We start from the raw sequence: 20267 nt of genomic DNA, 5'->3' as shown, positions 1-20267 counted from the left end.
GTTTTACCAAATCGTTTTTGCATTCATTTAATATTCATCTGTAATGTGGGTGGTACTCCCGATACTGCAACGAAATAACAACACAACACAGCAGGATCTTAAACAATTATGTATTGAATGATGGCTTACATATGCAAATTCAATTCAAAGAGGCTCGCCATACATTTGTCCATTCTTTAACATTTAATAGTCTGACACATCAGGGCGTTAGACAGTGATTTAAGTGTGCAGGACACTTCCCTTTATTGACTCACTGCTGACTTTCAAATAAAACATTTTCTTTTAGACAAATCCCAAGTGTCAGATTTGTAAATATTGTTTCCATATTAACAACTCTTTCAACTTTTGTATAACCAATTGCCTTTATTTAGTGACTAATGTCAATTACAAAATAAAAAACATCCAATGTGTAGGGTTTTTGTTACTGGGTTACAAAAAGCCCTACGCCCCACTTAAATCCTACCTTACCACAAGGCATTATTCCTGTGAGGATAATGCATGAGGCATATGATATGGCACAAAATAATCTTGATTTCAGTATTTACCTGCAAGTAAGTTATTGGGTTCTGATTGGACTGGATTCGTCATGACTTTGTGAGAGCCAAATTGATCAGCTGTACCATGCATGGACTTCAATAATGTAAAAAGTGCTGATTTAATGTCCCTGTGCAAGAACAACAACACAAAACACAGTCCCATCCCTTGTAATGAGACCGGAATGGATTCGCATGCAAAATCATGAGATGAGCTTTACATGAAGAGATAATGCATTAAAATACATTTCTTGTTCAGTCATATGTCCATGTTACCATGAAAAACAACGAAATCTCCACATTAGAAATGCCACCGCTAATCATACAGTATATTATGCACACAAAAAATGGTGGTACGAAAACCAGAGAAAAATCTTCTGTGGCTCCAAGAGAAAACCAAGTATTTTAGAGAGCAAAGTCTACTGATCCCAAAAATGCAACCCATCAGCCTCATCCTGATAGTTCCAATCCGCACTGCACTTTGACACGTCTGTGTAATGAATTACAAAACAGCAACAGCTCTCCAACAATCCATTACATGCTGGGATAGTTGCATCTCCTGTATACACACAACCTCCGTAGATCCATTTAATATTTAACGGAGTCATTCCCCTACACCACATAATGTTTATCGTAGTCACCACCACTGATGAGCGCAATTGTTTCAGTAAAGCTTTAAAAAGCAAGACTACCCTGAGAGAAGGTCTAAAACGTGGGCAAGCTTGCCAGACCAGAACTGGCTTGAATGGGTTTGGTTTATTAAATCTGTACACTCTATTTCAATATAATCAGCACATTTTGTCAGCAGATTTTCTTTTTTTTTTAGTAATTGTGTAATATATATATCTCTACATAATACAATCCAAGTCCTCTGAACTATGTAGACATGTGCAAGTGTTTTACTACCAACTTTGACGATACAGTAAAGGCAAAGACTTGTGGACACTAAGTTAGGATAATGTTGATATTTGAAATTTTCTTGAGTCCTCACAATTATCAAAATCTAAGTGCTGTAAGTAGTTCATACACGAGGTATTGAATATCTAGTTAACTGTTCTGAGTATAAAATAGAGGCAAAATACATAAAGAACATTTTGCAAGCATGACAAAGAAACTTCTACAGACACGATACACCAGTGGTCAAAGATAATATGAGGGGATACCTGTAACCTTTTGTGTCCTTGAATATAGTCTACTTACAGATTGGATGTTTTCATGTTGGCGAGAGGTCATACTGCATTATGCTCTCGGATAGATTTCAACCCACAGGGAGATTCACAGGCGGAAACCTTTCATGTCAAACGGGCCGGCTAGACATCATCTCAGTGTTTGATCGGCTACGCATATTCTAACTACATTAAATTACCCTTTTTGAGAAAGTGCACTCAATCAGGTGTTACCTGTGAGGAAGATCATAATACACACATATATCGGATTTATTAGCTCCCTATCTCTTCAAACAGCAGCGTATTCTTTGTAAAAGACAGATTTCACTCATTCAAACTATGTCCGAGGCATAATACAGAGTGCCTTCCCTCTATGGATTAAAATAAGTGTGGGTCATGTTCATGTATAAGAATGAAACGCATGGTCGCATAGCATGATGTGCATCAACATAATCTGAGGTAAACCAGGTGTGTCTTGGCCCGTTACAGTCTGAGAACCAATGTCTTACAGGGTCAGAGAGGTAAGTCTGAAATAAATCATGTAAACTGTGCTCTTGTGCAGTAAATGTTTCACTTACTACCGAAAGCACAAGGGCCCTAAACTGTAAACCTCAAGGATTATACAAAGGGAGAAAAAAAACAATACACTTAACGTACTCTACTCGTTAGATTTAACGTTTCCTTTTTTCATATTTTTTGCAGGGTTTTCAACTCTTTTTTTTTCAGTTGTTTTTGCTCAAGTATAATCACAGGTGACTAACTACAGAGGGTAACAGGGTCAGGTGAGTACCATGCTACATCAGGTTTAGAGAAGGCTATTGCAGACAATTCTACAACATGTACAACCACATTTTATACGTGAGTTACAAATATTTCAAAACATATCACCAAGAAACTAGGTACATACAAGATGTTGAATATTTAGAGTCTTAAAGGACTATCCCTCAGTCAGTGTTAGGATTTCATGTTACTTGACTTAAACTGTCCAGTTTAACAGACAAAATCTGAAAAATTGCTATTCAAAAAGTAGCAAATTTGGTCAATGTCTCTTTTCAAATAGTTATAGTGCTTTTAATGGCTTAAGACAGGGGTCTTTTTTTAATCTCACCCAGTGGCAATCAACAGAACTTCAGTGTACATTTTATGACACCATAGCTGCAAAAGTCTTTATGTCAAGTCCAATAGGTAAAACAACAGCTAGTGCTGTCACATGTACTTCAAAGTAGTATGCATTATCAAAAACAACAAAAATCAAACGACCAAAAATAAAAACAAATCCACAATTATACTTTTTTTTTTCTCCAACTCTTCAAGTTCTTGGAGGGACTTCAGTCATATGTTCTGTTCTGTGTTCCCGTTTCCTATGAGTCATCAGTCTAAGAGGACAGGCCCTCAGCAGCCAGGCCCCAGTCCTCTGTGAGACTCTCCTATGTCCCGCTAGGGTCATCAGCACTAAACACAGTGAAAGGGGACTTAAAACTCCCATTCCAGCGTTTCTTCCCGATTGGCGGCTCTCTCTAGCCTGTGGATGATGTTATTCAGGTTGGCCATTTTCTCATTGCGTCTCTGAGTGCTTCTGTTGAGTTTGGGGCTTTGGAAGGGAGGCAGCTGGCTAGGGTCCAGGCTGTGATTGGTGCTCGTCGAGGGCGGATTGGGCAGCGAGGGCGATATGGGAGCCGAGGAGGAGGGGACGGGGGAGAATGACATCATGAGGCCGGGGGAGGACGCGGCGGAGGGCGAGTTGAGGGACACCTCCAGGCTGCCGCGGCAGGGCTCCGACGAAGCCTTGAAGCTGACGGGGTCCACGGGTGACTTCCCGGACTCTTCCCCCTCGCGCCTGGACAGGACGGTTCTCTGGGGGCCGCCCTGGGCCTGGCTGCTCAGCCCCGCCTCCTGCCTCAGGCCGCGGCCGGCCGAGAGGGGCTCGCGGCCGCCGGCGACCGGGTCCTCGCGCTCGCTCTTCAACTGCGGGAACTGCGCCGCCACGGCGAAGCGCTGGGCTCTCGACCGCTCAACGGAGTCCTCGTCCCCCGCCTCCCTCCCGTCCTGCCTGTCCGTCGCCTCCTGCTTGACGCGAGTAAGCGCGGCGCTGGCGCCGAGGCGCACGCCGGCGTGGACGTGTCCCGGGAGCTGCTGCGGCCTCCTCTCCTCGCCGTCCGAGCGGGGGCTCCGCGTCGCCGAGGGCGAGTAGCTGTGGTGCTCGGCGTCTGTGTCATTGTCCAGCAGACCCTCCATCAGCACCTCCCGCCGCATCCTGGACCTGCGGGGCAAACACAGCTGTTAGACACACTGCTTTTGGCGTGCAGCGTGCGGCTGAAAGCAAACAAAGCCGAAAAGCCACTAGCAGACATTTAAAAGCTCATCGGACTGGCCTGTAGTTGTGGAACCAGTTGATGACGGTGTTGGTTTTCAGTTTGAGCTGGGAGGCCAGGATCTCGATGGTGTTTTGAGAGGGGTAGGGCTCCAGGAGGTAGGCCTTCCTCAGCGCCTCTTTGTCCTCGGCCCCCAGCACCACCCGGGGCTTCTTGGCCTGGCTGTAGGGGCACAGGTCGAGCGACGCCAACGCCGGGCTCACGCACTCGGAGCGAGTGCCGGGCGAGTCGCTGTCCGAGCCGGTGCTCAGCAGCCCGTAGCGGCGTTTCAGATAGGCTGCAGGGAGGACGGCGAGATGGCGTGTGTGAGGCGGGTTACAAAAAAAAACACCAACAACGACATTTTCTCACTCGGGGAACATTCTGGGTCCCCACCTTTCTTCTCCATCTTTTTCATGGCCCTCAGCTTGTCGACGTTGTGGGGATCGTTGAGCCACAGCTGCATGCGGACAAACGGCTCGCGGCCTTTCAGGCTGAGCTTGTGCCAGGGCTTGGGCCTGGAGAGCAGGTCGGACACCGAGCCCTGAGTCAGGCCCAGGATGGTCTCCCCGAAAAGACGCTGGCCTGCGGGAATCAAACAAACACGGCGGACGTCGGACTCGCGTGTGATTACATGAGCGGCGGCGGGCGGCTGCGGGGGCGGCCGTGACCCCCGCAGCGGGAGCGTCGACCCACCTAGGTTGTTGTCTGTCAGCACCTCTTTGACCTTCTTGGTGATGGCGTACGTGTCTAGCTCCGAAGACATGGCCACTATCTCTTGGATGCCCAGTGGGTTCGTCGGCGGGTGCAGGACCATGAGGCCGGGGGCGGATTTCCTTCCATCTGGGTGGGGGGGCAATCCCAGACCCAGACCCAGGCCCAGGCTCTCGGGCTGCTGGTTCTCTTTGCTGCTCTCCAGGGAGAGGCTGACGGGCTCAACCAGAGGACTCGGGTGGCTCTCTGCAGGGCTGGGAGGAGGAGAGGGCGAGGAATGGGTCGTCACTGGGCTCTTATCTGGAAAAAGAACACCAGCTTAGAGTTAAAATTGAATCTCACAGAGTCAATTTGACTCTCTGCAATTCGCTGTGTGCGTGGAGGGACACTTCTGCATTTACAGCTCCAGTGTGAGTGTGCGCGTTGAGTGAGTCTCACCCAGAGCGTGGCCGTGGCTCGGCGGCTGGCTGAGGCTCTGGCCCAGCTGGTCCAGCAGCCACAGCTGCATGCGGATGAAGGGCTCCCTGCCTTTCTGGGTCAGCTTGCTCCAGGGTTTGGGGCGAGACAGCATGTCGCTCACGCTGCCCTGAGAAAGACCCAGGACCTGTGTGGTACGATATTACACGTCATGATACAGGTGAGCAACGCGTAGAATTCAGGGATTTTTTGTGTTGAACCTTCAGTAAACAGCCACTAGAGGGGAGCAGCACATCACAAATATTTAGTTTGTGTCTATTCAAATACCGACATCTTGCAGTTGCAGCTCATGGAGAGGAGAATAATCTCTAAGTAGAAAGTATGATAGATAGATAGATAGATAGAGCATAGATTAATTCACCCTGAGAGCTTGAGTAGATATAAACCAGAAAAACGTTTTTCTCCAAAGAATGTTATATATTTCTTTCTTTGAATTTTTGATATATGGATAAAATCTCAACACACATTGGTTTGCATAAAATTCACCTTCAAACCAAGAGTAATTCAGTTTAAAAATATATTACAGAAGCTGAGGATTTAGAAATATGAATAATGGAGACTGCAGACTCAAACCCCGTAATATCATCAAAATAAAATCTGCACAACGAAGTGTAAACGTGTTTATCTGTTCCACAGAGGGTGCGATAAATAAGAATTTTTTAGAATATTCTCAGGGGCAGAACTAAAAAAAAAAAGAATACTTGCCTAAATGTAGGGTAGCTCAGTTTAGGAACAAAGCTTGTAAAAAGGCAACTTTGGCGGCATATTTGTTACAGTGGACGGTTCTAATATTTACATACTGAACGTTGAATACAAACAATACACGAAACCGTCAGACTAATTCCCACAAAACTCTTTCAAGCACACTGTGCCACAAAGGAAGATCTATGAGAGGAAAATATTGATAGTCTGGAAAGACTAAACCTTGTACCAAAAGTACTTTTGCAGTTTATTTGTTTTCAAAGCTGCTGTTTTGTCAATGTCAAACCTCCTCCGATGTTTGTAGGATGGCTGCCGTCTATTTCTTTTTCCCTTTAAGCAACAGACTGTAGCACTGTGCCAAATTTAATTTCCCCGCCGGGACTGTAAAGTTTATCTCTAACCAGAGAGACAGCTATTTCCGTGCAGAATACAGTGCTGCGGTGAGATTTGTGGCCGGCTCTCTGAAGTTCCACAAGGACACTCATCCAGGAAGTCACAAAATATCTCCAGCCAAAGGACCCACAACAAGAGAGAGATGCAAAATGGGATCCAAAGGAGAGCAGCAAAGTGGAAACAGTTGCTGTCTCACGTGCAGAAAAGCCCAGAAGGCTTTTAGGATAAACTCGAAAAGAACTTGAACTTTTCAGACAATAACATTTGCAGCAAACCTGGTCTAACAAACTCTAATCCAATGGGGCTGAGATACGCAGAGCTGTACCTGAACTGTGGAATGATCATCATACCAACAGTAAAACATCATGTTTGTTAGACTGGTTATTATTATTATTATATATTATTATTAAGGGAAGCGTGAACCCTTTTAACGCGAGACGATGATCCCAACCGCAAAAATGGATCTGAGGTGCTGAAAAAACAAAACGGGTTTTGCACGGTTCTTAACTTTTAACGGCTCGTTCTTCCTGAGGACCACGTTCAATTCTTCCATAGTGTGTGAGCGCAAAACCTTTTTTTTAACGTTTTTTGGCCGGCGGTTATTGCTGCTGAGGTGGTTCAGTCTTTTATTACATTTAAAAGGGGCAATTACTTTTCAGATGGATGATCTGATTGCTGCGTCGCTTCGTTCCTCAGATGACGAGCAACATGTGCATTGTGTTTAGTCAGAACACCTCGGTCCATTATACATGCAGGCCGACGGTCTGAAAAACGTCCTTTTGGACAGATATGCACCGCTTTTTCACGGCTCTGTATCTGTATGCAGCTTCTCTAGGTTTGACCAGTCCTGATCAGTACAGTGAACGTAGAGACAACTTATAAATAAAATCATTAGTTCAGGTCAATGTACCTTTTCCCCAAAGATCCTCTGACAGATGCCGTTCTTGGCCAGCTTCTCCTTCACCTGCCGGGTCAGCTCCAGCGTGTCCACCTCCCGGTACATGTACATCTCGTACTGCTCTGGAGTCAGCGGCGGCACGGTGGGCTTGAGGGCGCGGGGGACGTACGCCGGGTAGTAGGAGAGCCTCCCGGGGCCGGGCCCGGGGGACTCGCCGCTCACCGACGTGTCCGACTCCACCTTCACCTCCGCCGGCCGGCCTGAGCCCGGCTCGTCCTCGGCGGCGGACGCCTCCTCGCTGTTGGGCGGGCCCTCGCCGTTCTCCGGGCGGGCCCAGTGCCGGGGCGGGGCGGAGGGCCCGGAGGAGGACGAGGACAAGGCGGGGGAGACCGAGTTGAAGCGCAACGAGCTCCCGACGCCGCTGATCACCATGGAGCCTCGCTCGTGGGACCAGTGCTGGTCAAAGTAGGAGCCCACCTCACCGATCTCCGACTTGACCTTGCGGATGATGTTCTGGACAAAGGCGGCCGGGGAGAGGACGCTGAGGGGCGTCTGGGGGCTGCTGATGGCGTTGGCCATGCAGACCGTGACGCAGCCGCCCTCCTCCTGTTTGATGGAGACGGGTGGAGGCGGGACCCTGGAGCGCTCGGGCGGGCCGAGGCGCTCTACCTGAGGCCCTGAGTTGGCGGACGGGGCCCTGCCGCAGGCCTCCATCTCCATCAGGGTGTGCTGCTGGGCCTCCATCTCCCTCCGGGCCTGATCCAGGATGTTCTTGATGGTTTCGTCGGAGCTGCTGCCGGGCCCGTTGCTGCTCCTGCCCGAGGAGCTGTTCAGAGACGACTTGCCTTCACCTAAATAAAGAAGAGACCCAAGACTCGGATGACACCGATGGCCTTCTCAATGCACCTCTGCAAGTTCTATTTAGATAAAAACAGTTGTCACAAAAATGAAATGAGCCACATTGGCCTTCAACGACGACTCGCTGCTCCATCCTCACCTCCCCTCTGCGACTGGATCTCCTTCTTGGCCTGCTCCAGGATATTCCTGATGGCGTCGTCTGACCCAGTTTCAGGAGTTCGAATGCGCGGAGTGATGCTCCCTGCCACAGAGGGTAACAGAAAGAGATAGAGGAGAGAGAGGAGGTGGGAGGGGGGGGGGGGGGGGGGATGGTTGATCAGAGAGCAGTTCCAAGGCTTTGCTTTTGACTGGTAGATCAATGGCTGCCTTTGAGCGCGTGCTGTCTGAGGCTGCAGTATACGGGAAGCTCAACTTTCAAAAGCTGTGAATCTAGGGAGAAAACAAAGTTTAAAAGTGAACACTACAAACATGGCAGAGGAACGGCGCGTTGGAGTCAGGGATGAGGTCCAAGTAGATTAGAGGGTTTAAACGTACACGGGTCCAGAAGCTGAGCCACCATAATAAGATGATTACATCTGTGCCAAAAACCTGTTGGTACATCCCTTGAAAACTTTTAAAACTACTCGTTTGGTAGCTTTGACCACCTATAGTGACACCTGTTTCACCTGTTTTAACTAAATAATGCATTTTGAAGACAAAACAAGGGTGAGGGTTTATATCCAACTGTAGATTTGAACCTGCGCTTCAGCTATATTTTTGACATGACCAAAGCCAGGTACACAGGTTTTCTCAAGACTTCATTATTTTTGTAACTGAAATGGGTCAAAAAGATTTAGAAAAGGCAAAGACATTGTTCTAAAACAAGGTTATACATTGTATTTCTTGGGGACTATATTGAGCTGCAGATGAATATATATTTGTTGTTGCAGTGAGTATTTCCAGCAGCAGGACGCTTTGACTCAAAATAACCCACAGAGCCCATGAACCTGTCATTCAGTGCAACGGTGTGGCTCCCTGATGTGTTTTTTGGTGCAACAATGGAGCACAAAGGAAGGAGATTTATCAGGATTTGGCTTCACACAATAGTTCTTAGTCAGATAAATCCATTGTTGGTTTTGGTCTATTCACAGATCTGATGGCATTAGGGATTATATCAAACAAACACCCTTGAACTGTTGTTGTGAACATATGCAGTGGGTGAACATGGACGACGTGTCATTCACTTCCAAAACGATGCTTTGCAAACTGCGGTCAAAGAGGCACCTCTGGGCGCTCCTTCTCTCACCTCTCTGCCGGACCTGGATGGTCCGGAGCGCCAGGATGTTCTGCTCATCGGAGAGGAACTGCTTCATCTTAATGAAGGGTTCTTTGCCCTTCACGGTCAGCTTCCTCCAGGGTTTGGGCCTCGCCAGGATCTCACTGACGGAGCCCTGCGAGAGGCCCAGCACGTAGTGGCCGAACACGCGCTGGCCGATGTTGTGCTTCAGCAGCTGCTCCTTCACCTGGAAGGCGATCTCCGCCGTGTCCACCTGGTCGTCGTCCCCCGCGGTCGAGCTGCCGCTCTCCGACTGGTCGCTGGGCAGGCCGGCGTCGACGCTGCCCGGCCCCGCGGGCCCCTGGGCGGCCGACATGAGGGCGACTTTGGCTGCGTACAGGGCGGTGGGGAAGGCCGCCAGGGCCTCCTTTTTGAAGTGAGGGGAGAGCAGCTGCTTGTGCAGGACGTGGTCCCCGGACAGCCGCTCTCCGGAGCACGGCGACGCGGAAAACGGGCGGGGTGGGTCGTGGCCGGCGGAGGTGGCGTCCGGGGCGGGGGGGCCCGGGCTGGGGGAGGCGCGGCCGTCCCCGTGAGAGGAGGACGAGCGCGAGCCGGGCGGCCTGCCCGCCTCCCTGCCCGCGTCCTCGGATCGGTCGTCATCTGGTGACAAGGAAGGATTGGTTACCCCGTAGCAGGTGTTTCCTTCATTTGGTAGGTTTTAGGGCAGTGATTCTCAACTAGTGACCCATTAGTGGGTCGCGGGCCCTTGCGCAGGAAAATAAAAATTAGAATTAAAAAAAAGAAATTCCTCCTGTCATTTTATTTTGAAGGGACTTCAAACTTATTTTTGCCTCGTCCGTCCATGTTTTCAGCAGCGTGTGCCAGGTTGGGTCAAACCTTTCTCATAGGGGGGAGACATTGGGTTTTTAGGATAATTAAACATCCTGAATATAAAATTCAGCTTATGAACTTGATAAATTTGAGAAGTTGAGAATGTTCCTCGATTTGGGTCGCGGCTTGTCATTAAGGGGTGATGGTGGGTCCCGGAGCCAGACCAGTTGAGAACCACTGCTTTAGGGGAGAGAGGGACACAACGCTGGAATCTGAGCCGGGATGGGACCGTTACAAGACATGCGCTGTAGCTACTCCGCTGCCACGGCACTTTAAGATATTTAATGAATCGACTCACTTGCTTTGTAGCCTTGAAAACGCAAAACTCGTTAATCGCGTAGGCTTATTTTACGCAAAGAGATGAAAGCATCAACTGGAGAATTGATCGAGACTGACCAATGAGAACCAAGCAGCCGTTGGGTTACGGGAAGGTTTTTAGAAACTTGCCGCTTCTCGTTGAGAATAAAGGATAAAGCGTTAAAGACGTTTAGTTTACCGATGCTGTGCAAAACTCTGGCCTTATCCACAAGGTATTTGTGAGATGGAAGAAAGGCCTCTTTATCCAGCAAAATAGCCTCGGCAGCCTTGGCGGAATCCTACACACGCAAACAAACACACAGAAGAGCAAAAGCGGTTGACTTTCAATTAATCAATTGCAGCAGCTGTAGATATCCTTATAATGGATGACGATCGGTGAAGCATTCAATGGCACTGCTGTAGTTTTTCTTCTTTGACACCAAGAGCACATTAAGTACAAACCAAAGGTCTAAAGACCAGTCCGGTTAAACTGAGATTGCGCAGGAGCATATATATGTATATATATGTATTAAATACCTGTGACAAGGTACCATTGGTTGAAGCCATCTTCATGACCTTTAGTATACTACGGAAACAAAAGTGCAGAGAAACTCATTTCATTTTGGAACTAAATGTGATTTTATTGTGAATGACTCAAATTCAGCCAACGTTAAAATGATCACCTGAGTTCAGTTTTAATCTCCTCATAATCCATCTGGGTTTGCAATTTAGCTTCCAATCTCTGAAATGGAAAAAAAAACGTTTTATTTCCCGTTAGCGAGATTCTTGTCGGTCCTCGGAGGACCGAGGAGGTGTTCGCCGCGCTCCGTCACCTCTCGCGTGTCGCAGCCGCTCACCTCGATGGCTTCTGTCTTGTAGGCCAGCTGGCGCTCCAGCTCCAGGATCTGATTGGACGAGGTCTCCTGAACTTCCTGAAGCGTGAACTGCAGCCGCTGAATGTTCTCGAGAAGTCGGAGGATTTCGCGGTCTTTAGCCAGCAAGGCAGCCTCCAGCTGGGAGGGCAACACCTCGCCGTTCTCGCTCTTCCCCTGACAAGGCGAGAAGGAGACAAAGCTTTACAGTGGGGCGGGGGGGGGAGGAAGAAAAAGCTGAGAAGCCAGCCAGCGAATCACAACCTCTGTAGTGTCGATAGAATTCAGGTAGCAGATTATTTACTCCAAGTAACCGTTAACACTGCATTTAAATGTTCCCATGGTGTCTGTATGTACAACATGTTTATCCCCGACTTTGGGTTGCTTTGTACAACACATCTGTCCACATGTAGGTGTGTTAGTCGCAATTATTTGTTCATTTCAAGAGAACATATTTACGTTTAAGCTGACAGATGATCAAGGGGATATGCATTTTTCCTAAAACTAAAATAAGTGTTTCTTGTGTGGAATTTGTCCTCTACTGGGAAATGGTCTGTAAAAGTCTTTTGGGGGTCACTGGGGATTCAATTCCGAGTCTCAGTCTAAAAATAAATCTGTATTTTTTAATATTCACCTCTTACAGGATAGTATAGGAAGTGGCAGAAACAATGATGCATGGTAAAAGTGCCAAAAATAAGAATAAAAAGACATGCATCCAAAATGGATTTATTCGATCCTATTAGACACGTTGATACTGAAATAGCCATAATTAGCATTTTAATTCATTTAATCACACTGACTAAATATTGTCAGTTCATCTTGGAGGCAAAGTAGATGCTGGCAGCAATAAGAAAATGTTCCCTCCAGCTGTTCCTGAGATATCGTGTTAATGAGAAACGGCAGGCGGACGCTCAGCCCAGGAACCAAATACCTGCGGCCACGGTATAAAATATCAAAAGTAAAACTACTCATGATGCAGGAAAATAGATGATATAATTAGACACTATGGTATCGTCATAAGTGATGCGAGAAGTAGGAGAATAAAGTAGCACAAGATGGAAGCACCTTTAACTCTACTAAGGTACAGTCCTCGAGTACAGTCGATTCATTCAAGTTTAAAATCCCACCTCAGTTTGGAGTCTGGTCAAATATCAAATAATCACAGGTTCTTACCCTGCTGGAGCTCTCTGCTGGATGGCAGCTCCCTGCGGTGGCTCTCTGGCCACTGGCTATCTGCTCCTTTAGCCTCTCCACCTCCCTCTGGGCCTTCTCCGCTCTCTGTGCACATGACATGGCATCACAGCGTCACCGCTTTTCCTACGCATCAATTCGGCTGACGAGATGATCGAGGGCAGAGCGCACACACGAATCCAAAAAGGGGGGGGGAGGGGGGGTCAGAGCCGGGCAAGGAGCGCGAGCAAGGCCAAGGCCCCCCCCCCCCCCTCCTCCCCGTGCAGGCGAGTGCAACCGCTCGCTTCATTCTGCTGAGGGGGGCTGTTTAGTCGGGCCCCGCTTTATTCTCCATAACTGTTTACCTGCTCTGTCACACCCGGCCCCGCTAATTAATGATTCATTTTGAGAACATTCATCTCGGGGGGGGGGGGGGGGGGCGCTGGCAGAGGGGAGCGAAAAAGAGCACGAGAGCAGAGGGGAGGAAGAAAAGGAGCAGAAGAAACAAGGATGAAACCGCGGCATCGACGGCGCATCGGCAGCCTGCCGGAGCACCCCCCCCCCCCCTCCCCCCACCTGACGGGGGCTCGGGTTTACACTCGCTAATCACACACTCGTGGGAGGGTAGGGTGGAGGTGGGAGGAAGAAAAGAGGGTGTGGGGGGGAGGGGGGCGGCGCACACACACACACACAGGACGGAGGGTGTCTAATTAAAACCGAAGCTTGATTACAGGAGTGATTGCCTTAACGATGGAGCATCTCAATCAGGGAGGTGCAGAGGAAGGCTTTACTCACCTGGTTGGCTTTCTCAAGGTTCGCCATGATGGCGTTGACCTCCTCGGCCCTGGAACGAAACACAGCCAGTCACGTGACCGCGGGATTACCGAGACACAGTTCACAGCTGTTAATGAAGGGCACGTTGTTCTTATTAAACAGGTCCCACACCGGTCGGATAGAACGTGTCACCACAATCTGTTGGATCTGCATCGCTCTTATTTTAAATACTGAGGGGAACCTCGGTGTCGGACTGTTTTGTTGGACTGCATTAGTTTAACCTAATAAAGTCGTAAATAATTGTATCAGTGGCCCTACGTTGACTCTTCAATAGCAAATAAACAATAGGCATGACCAAATAAGATATCACCATCAACATTAAGATATCGAGTACAACAAAGAACGGTCATTTTGGTGAAATGCTTGATAAAAGCCGTCCACAGGTCAGTGCAAATCACACATGGAGGCAGCAGAGATGAAATGAGGGGTGTCCTGAGTGTCTCAGCAGATGTATACGATTCCCATCCTCAGAACTCATACATCCTACAATCAGTCGTCTAATTTAAACAGAAGCGGGATTATTCATGAGGGTTGTTTGAAGTTCAACAGTTTCCTTTTGCACACGTGGGACCTGCTTTTCAAAAAGGTAGATGGGGATGAATTAACGAGGCTGTGAATATGATTTGAATATGCACGGAGGTTTTTCTCAAGTTTTTTTCCGGGGACACACGCTCCACACGCTCGTCCTTTTCCCACCGAAAGAGAAAGTGTTCAAAGAACATTTCCGCCGGACATCCGTCCTCTTTCAAATCCACCGATGCACCAACGGAAACCAGAAAGAAAAGCACGACAGTCGAGACGCTTTCGGAGGGTCTCGGCGATGTCCCCCCCCCGGTCCCGTCAATAAGGCCGAGGGATAGATGGCGCCCTGCCGACCAGCAAACACTAACAGGTGTCAGCGCCGCGTTTAATGAACTCGTGCGCTGCGGAAAATGTTTTGTATTGATTACCCGCTCAGCTGCTCAGGCCGGGACGGACAAACTGTCTTTCTCATCAACATGGAGGAGACAGTCGGGGGAGAGTAATGAAGGCCGGCTCAGGGTCAGGGAGGCGCCGCTCCGAGGGGGGGGGGGGGGGGGGGGGGGGGGGAGTGGGGTCCGGGGCACAGAGGGGTCTGACCAGGACCCAAACACACACACACACACACACACACACTCTGTTGGACGGTAGCTGGTCCAGAAACAGGCTGAACTGCGCCGTGGATTAAGCCCGGGAGGAAATCCATTAGCAGCGGCTGACTGAGCTTCCGGAGCAGAACCCGAACAAAGGAGTGTTTGAACTCTCTCTCATGGAACCCGAAACCCCCCCCCAAAAAAACCAGCGGCTCCAGGAAACGTGCGTTGGGCAGTAACCTTCGAGGCAAAATGTGACGGCGGAAGCAGAAGCGAGACTCTTACTTGTTGGTCATCTCCTGGTTGTATTTACACCGCAGGTCCAGCAGCTCGGTCTGCGCGGCGTCCAGAGCTGGCAGAGAGGCACAGAGAGCGGCAGAAGTGAGATATTAACTTTCAAAAAACAAAACAAAAAAAGAACCACATGAGCCATGACCTCAGAGCGACATTACTGAACTCATTCGAGCAATATCATTTTTTTATTTTTGGTCTCCGCTAATATGTAACTAAAATGTCCGTTTGGTCCGTACTCAGGCGACCTCGATGGCTCTTCATCAGATCGACGATTACTGATGACCCCGAAGTCTTCTTCTGTTGTGAATGTTAGTTTGGATGGAGAAATAACCGCAATTTATTGCTCCGCTCTGTTCAAGGTACCGGTCGATCTTAGCACAAGACGTAACGGGCTAAGAAGTGAAAGAGGATGTTAAACCGCTCCGCGGTGGTGGAAAACGACATTGAATTCATCGTCGGTGTCGGTTTGAACTTCTGTGTTTTTTTCCGCTCGCGGGCAGCGCCGCGCGTGCAGTGGCTCGGGCAGAAATGGGATTGCAACGTGTTCAGTGTTTAAACCCCCTTACATGAATGCAGAACCTTGATCTTCTCCTCGGCCTCTGATAGTCTGTCAGCCAAGCCCGCGTTGGCGCTCGCCTCCTCCTCCCTGGGAGAAGAAAACAGTTGCTTCTTGACGTCAGGGCCACACATTCAAAGGCAGAACGTGCGAATTAACGCCACGAGACAGAGAACAAACGCGCCGATCCCAACCCGTGTACCAGCTGGGAACAGCAAGTGTGACAAAGTCAACAAAGACGTATTCTACGTGTGTCATTACGGCCCCAAATGTCCCCAGGACGAGCTAAATCAGGCATTAGTGTACAGGGTTGCAGAGAGAAGGGAACGTCTTCACTAATTGTTCTTATAGCTTTCAAATTGGAACATTTTTGCCTTAAACAACGTCAACATGAATTGAATAACTTAATCAAAATTTCAGTGCCCTGTGCTGCAGGGATGGGTTGCCGCATTAAAGGTTTAGAAGGTAGCTTATCTAAAATCAATAATTGCTCAAAATGTCATTATGTCCTGATATGTCCCATTTACAGGAATCCACAGAGGGGAAACGACCAATCAGAGCTCTGATCAAACTGTCCAACTGGGGCAGCACCAATGTGGAGATGAGAAGGTTTAAACACCAGCCAAGCAAAAATCTGGATTCCCAGCCTCGATTAGTTGATGTATAAACACAATGTAAATCAATGAAGATGAGGGGGGGGGGTGATATCGTAGCTCTCACCCTCGGTCCTGGTAGTTCTGCTGAGGGGAGCCTGGGGCCCCGGGGGCCGGCGTGCTGTTGGGCGTCATCAGGGAGGACGCGGGGCTGGACCCCTCGGTCACTGCTGGCCCTGAGAGCGCAGGGCTGTCCTCCGACGGCTCTGTGGGGGGGGGGGGGGGGGGGGGAGAAAGGCCGCCATCAGTGATCCGATGCTAACGGGTAATGGTGGTCAATGTTATTTCTGTTTGAAGCGTTCACACCAAAATCGCAGCGCAGTGCTGCTTAAGTAGATTGTTTTGGTGTGAGTTGTCTAAGTCATGGGGCCATCGGCCCCGGAAATGTCCAACATTATAGAACTTGATGTGACTCAAAGACCCCCCCCCCCCCTCGAAAACACTCTAAATAACCCACGGACGTTGTGATGAGCAGTGTCCACAGTTTTTCACATTTCTCCAGACTTGCTGGTGGATTTCACAGCCTGCCACTTGCAGAGGGACATTCCAACACTTCAGGGCCGCGTTAAAATCAATTGCATTCAGGTTTCAGGCAAAGATGATTTTAGGGCCTGACCTGTCTTTTCAAGGCACTCCAGGTGTTTCTTCCAGTGCCCGCTGATCTGCCGCGCCAGAGCCTCGCTGTCCGGGGCCGAGCTGTTGAGGTGCTGCCGCCTTTCTTCCAGGGTGTGCGAGGCCTCCAGCACAGGTGCTGGATCTGTGAGAAGAACCCAACAATCACATGATGTCCATACAAAAAATAAAAAAGGCGAAAGCGCTGGTTTTAGTGTGTGCGCTGCCTGCAGGGCCTTCTGCTGCGCAGTTTCAACAGAGAAACAATATTCCACCGAGACTTGTTTCCAAAGAGCGACTCTTAAGACGTTCCCCACTCAAGTCGCCTTTGAAAATGTTCACAGGCCGGACCCTAATGACACGAGTGCCGTTCCGACCCCCCTTTGCATGAACCCCAATCCGTTCTAATGAGTCGTCTCATGTTGCTGATGAAGAGCAAGGACGACAAAAAAAAGATTGCCCTGACTGTGCGACGGCGTCTCAAGTCCCGAGTACACACCTAGGCAAAGTGTGGAAAAAGTCTGCTCCTGAAAAAAAGGGAGGGGTGGGGGGGTGAAAAAAAAAAAAAAAAAAGCGAGATTCTTTAGCACAACAGAGGGGCTGTTTTGCAATGCATGCGCGGCAGCACCGGGCCCATGGGGCCAACTAGGAGGCTGTATCTCAGCTAACAAGTCTCCTCTGTATCATTTGATCATTTAAATTATTATGCCAGGAATCCTCAGGAGGCAGCTCGGCACTCCACATCACAGGGCTGTTTTTAATCTTCCCCTTCCCTTTCTTCCCCTCCCGAAAAGTTCAACAGCTCAGAGAGAGAGAGAGCTGCTCCTGTTGTGTACCTGCCTGCCGAACACCAAAGGAGGTGACTTCTAGTGCCAAAGCACAGAGAGGGAAGCTCAGGGGAGCTCCTTGACAAGGGGTGTGGGGGGGGGGGGGAGGCAAGATGTGGAGCCAAACACACACACACACACACACACACACACACACACACACACACACACACAGACAGGAGCCCTTCAAAACTCTAAAAGAGGAGGAAAAACGCTGCTTTGCTGCACAAACTTTTCTCCCACAGCTTTCATCCCCTCATCTTAGACTTCTGTGTGGAACCCAATTGGATCCCTTCTTCAGTTTGGGCACCGACTGAAGTGACTTTTCATAAGAAGTTGGGAGCCGCAGACCGTTTTTTAAACTTTGCCAGATGCGACGGAGAGGAGGCAAAACTCCGAGCCACCGGGCGGAAAATAACATAAACGCTCATCAGAGGGCCAAAACTTCTGCGATGTGCAATTTGTTGAAATACCGGCCTTACATTGCAACTCGCCATATCTCCATTTTTTTTTATCTGACAAACATTTGGGGGCCCATTTAATTGATCAGGCTATTTTTCCCAGGACCGTTTACAGTCCAACGTTGTCTGCATTCGTTGTTACACCAGCTGGGGAGATATTGCATCAGTCACAAGGGACCTCACCATTAAGAGCAGAGCTCTTCTAAGACAAACAGGATGACTTAAAGCACTTCTATTCCATCGACCCACTGTCACAGAAATCACTTTATCAGCCTCTTTCCCATATATCCTTTCAACTTTTAATGATCAAAGGACAGAGATTATAGCTGGGCATCTCTCACACATGGACAAGCCGGGATTATCAATCAGTGGCAGGGGGGAGTAAAGTAAAGTCAAATTTGAGCGCGGGGGAAAGAACGTAAGTATACAAAATTAACCCCCCCCCCCCCCGTCAAAGAAGAGCAGCGGGGGAAAGTCTCTCAGGGGCCCGGGATCTAGGGGTTTTCTGAAGGAGTCCACAAAGCCTGCTGGTAACTAGATGATGCTAATAAGGAGCACTTTTAAGAGCAGCTCCGATGGTAAATCCACCAAATAAACCCTAGAATGTAAGAGGAATTCAGCACTAACCCAAGCGCTCACAAAAAAAAGCCATTGCGGATCCATTTGAAAAGTCATCCCTAAGACCCGAACTGTCCGGTCAGCGCTTGAGTCCGATTGGCCCGCTTCATTTTCACGTGGAATTCTTTGCCTGGCTGGTCCAGCTTTGATTCAGCGCAGTGGCGGCGTGCTGTTACAGGCCCCCGAGGGGTCATGAAGGTCTCCAACATCATCAGATACTCTTTTAAGCGCAAAAAAGAAAAGAAGAAAAAGACGGCATCAGTGTTGCTAGCGAAACCTCGCTCACACGTCACGTCTCCCCATTTCAGTCCCAGTGAATATATGGGCTAACAAACAGCTTTTTAAAAGCTTGTGCCGCTCGCTCTCGTCCTTCATAGTCATACAATTCAAAATGTTCTAATTGTCAGGCGAAGTACAAAAATGAGACCCACGTTGTGACAACCGCTGACTTTCTAATATCCAACAACTGTCGGCATGAGTTGAAATTGTTTTTGCATATTCTCAGCCGCATTGATATTGAGTTTCATCACTTTGACTGAGCGATAATGAGGCCGCCCCCCCCCCCCGCTGCCCCGTAGCTGCTCTTTCCTTGTGGTCACTTTGTTGCCGTGCTATTGCACATCTCCAAGCGGGGGGGGGGGAGGTTAGAAGTTACTGTATCTGGCTGAGCCTTCAGTCCAGAGTAAGCGGGTGCCAAAGGCCGTCAGAAGCCGGAGGACGGCACAGCGGATTGCAGGTGGCATCGGGGGGGGGGGGGGGGGTGGAGGGGGGGGTTTCAGGACGTGTGTCTAGTTGGGTGGGGGTGGACCAAGGTGGTGTGCGCCAAGACAAGCAGGTGTGTCGGGGCGGTCCGTCTTGGCCCTGTCAGCGATACACCATCATTAGGCGGTGTGGGCGCAGCAGGGTGCGCCATTATGTCTCCCTGGGCCCTGTGTAATTACGCTCTGACATAATTAACCCAGCAAGCCCATTAGCCAAGCATTGGCTGGCTGAAGAGAGAGAGGGAGAGAAGAAAAAAATGCTATAATTATTTGTTGTGCGCATGTTAATGAGGCCAGCTGTGTTCCCATCATACAACACGAACAAATTAATTTACAAGGCTGTGCTCCAAGGTTTTTTCTTTTCATTCAAAACAGTCTTGTTTTTTTGTTGTTTTTTTTCTCCCTTCCTCCCTCTGAGTGGACTTCAAGGTCCACAAACACGCTCCGCCGCTGCTGCAACAAACAGCAACACTGTTGTAATACTGTTGTTCGAGAACCCAAAAAAACTAGGCTGAGAGAGCGCCGAGTGTTTCACCTTCACAGACAATGCGAAGCGCCACGAGGTGTGTAGGATAAGTTGCCCGCTTCTATTTTGCTGCCTGTCAAGGATTAGTTTCGATTAGAGCTAAAAAAAAAAGAAAGAAAAAAAAGTAGAAAAAAAAAAGCTCGGAACAAATTCATGAACATGAATTTAGTGTTTGCAGTGCATTTTAAACCAACGAGCATTTGATATATTCGGATGGCAAACTGACGTGCCGCTCTACCTTGATGTGGGAGGAGGAGCGAGAAAATACGAAAATAAAAAAAAAAAAGAGGGGAATGAAAGCAATGATTGTGGGAAGCGGCGGCTTTTTGTGTGTGAACAAAACAAAGCTTGAAAGAGAAACTTTTTAACCTGTTCTCTTCAGTTCCTGCTCCGTATCTTTGTTTGACAGACTGAAGGACGGAGAAGGAACCACATC

At 48.8% G+C, this 20267-nt stretch overlaps 1 protein-coding gene across 1 annotated transcript in view; it reads right to left on the bottom strand.

Annotated features, from left to right (window-relative positions):
* Positions 1-96: 96 nt before the first annotated feature.
* cux2b (cut-like homeobox 2b) overlaps positions 97-20267 on the bottom strand; it is a 22326-nt gene continuing 2155 nt past the window's right edge. The window contains exons 2-19 of the mRNA XM_062562183.1: positions 16643-16880; positions 16094-16232; positions 15384-15463; positions 14809-14875; positions 13373-13421; positions 12581-12685; positions 11393-11584; positions 11219-11277; positions 11073-11121; positions 10735-10834; positions 9378-10007; positions 8232-8333; positions 7247-8085; positions 5203-5368; positions 4747-5064; positions 4447-4635; positions 4072-4348; positions 97-3959 (exon numbers count right to left, since the gene is read on the bottom strand). Coding sequence (XP_062418167.1) covers positions 3173-3959; positions 4072-4348; positions 4447-4635; positions 4747-5064; positions 5203-5368; positions 7247-8085; positions 8232-8333; positions 9378-10007; positions 10735-10834; positions 11073-11121; positions 11219-11277; positions 11393-11584; positions 12581-12685; positions 13373-13421; positions 14809-14875; positions 15384-15463; positions 16094-16232; positions 16643-16880 — 4386 coding nt within the window. The 3' untranslated portion in view covers positions 97-3172. The remainder of the gene's footprint in view (positions 3960-4071; positions 4349-4446; positions 4636-4746; positions 5065-5202; positions 5369-7246; positions 8086-8231; positions 8334-9377; positions 10008-10734; positions 10835-11072; positions 11122-11218; positions 11278-11392; positions 11585-12580; positions 12686-13372; positions 13422-14808; positions 14876-15383; positions 15464-16093; positions 16233-16642; positions 16881-20267) is intronic.

Source organism: Pungitius pungitius, chromosome 5, assembly GCF_949316345.1.
Source record: "Pungitius pungitius chromosome 5, fPunPun2.1, whole genome shotgun sequence".
Classification (NCBI taxonomy): domain Eukaryota; kingdom Metazoa; phylum Chordata; class Actinopteri; order Perciformes; family Gasterosteidae; genus Pungitius; species Pungitius pungitius.
The sequence above is the reverse complement of the archived record's forward strand: the minus strand, read 5'-3'. Positions and strand labels throughout refer to the sequence as shown.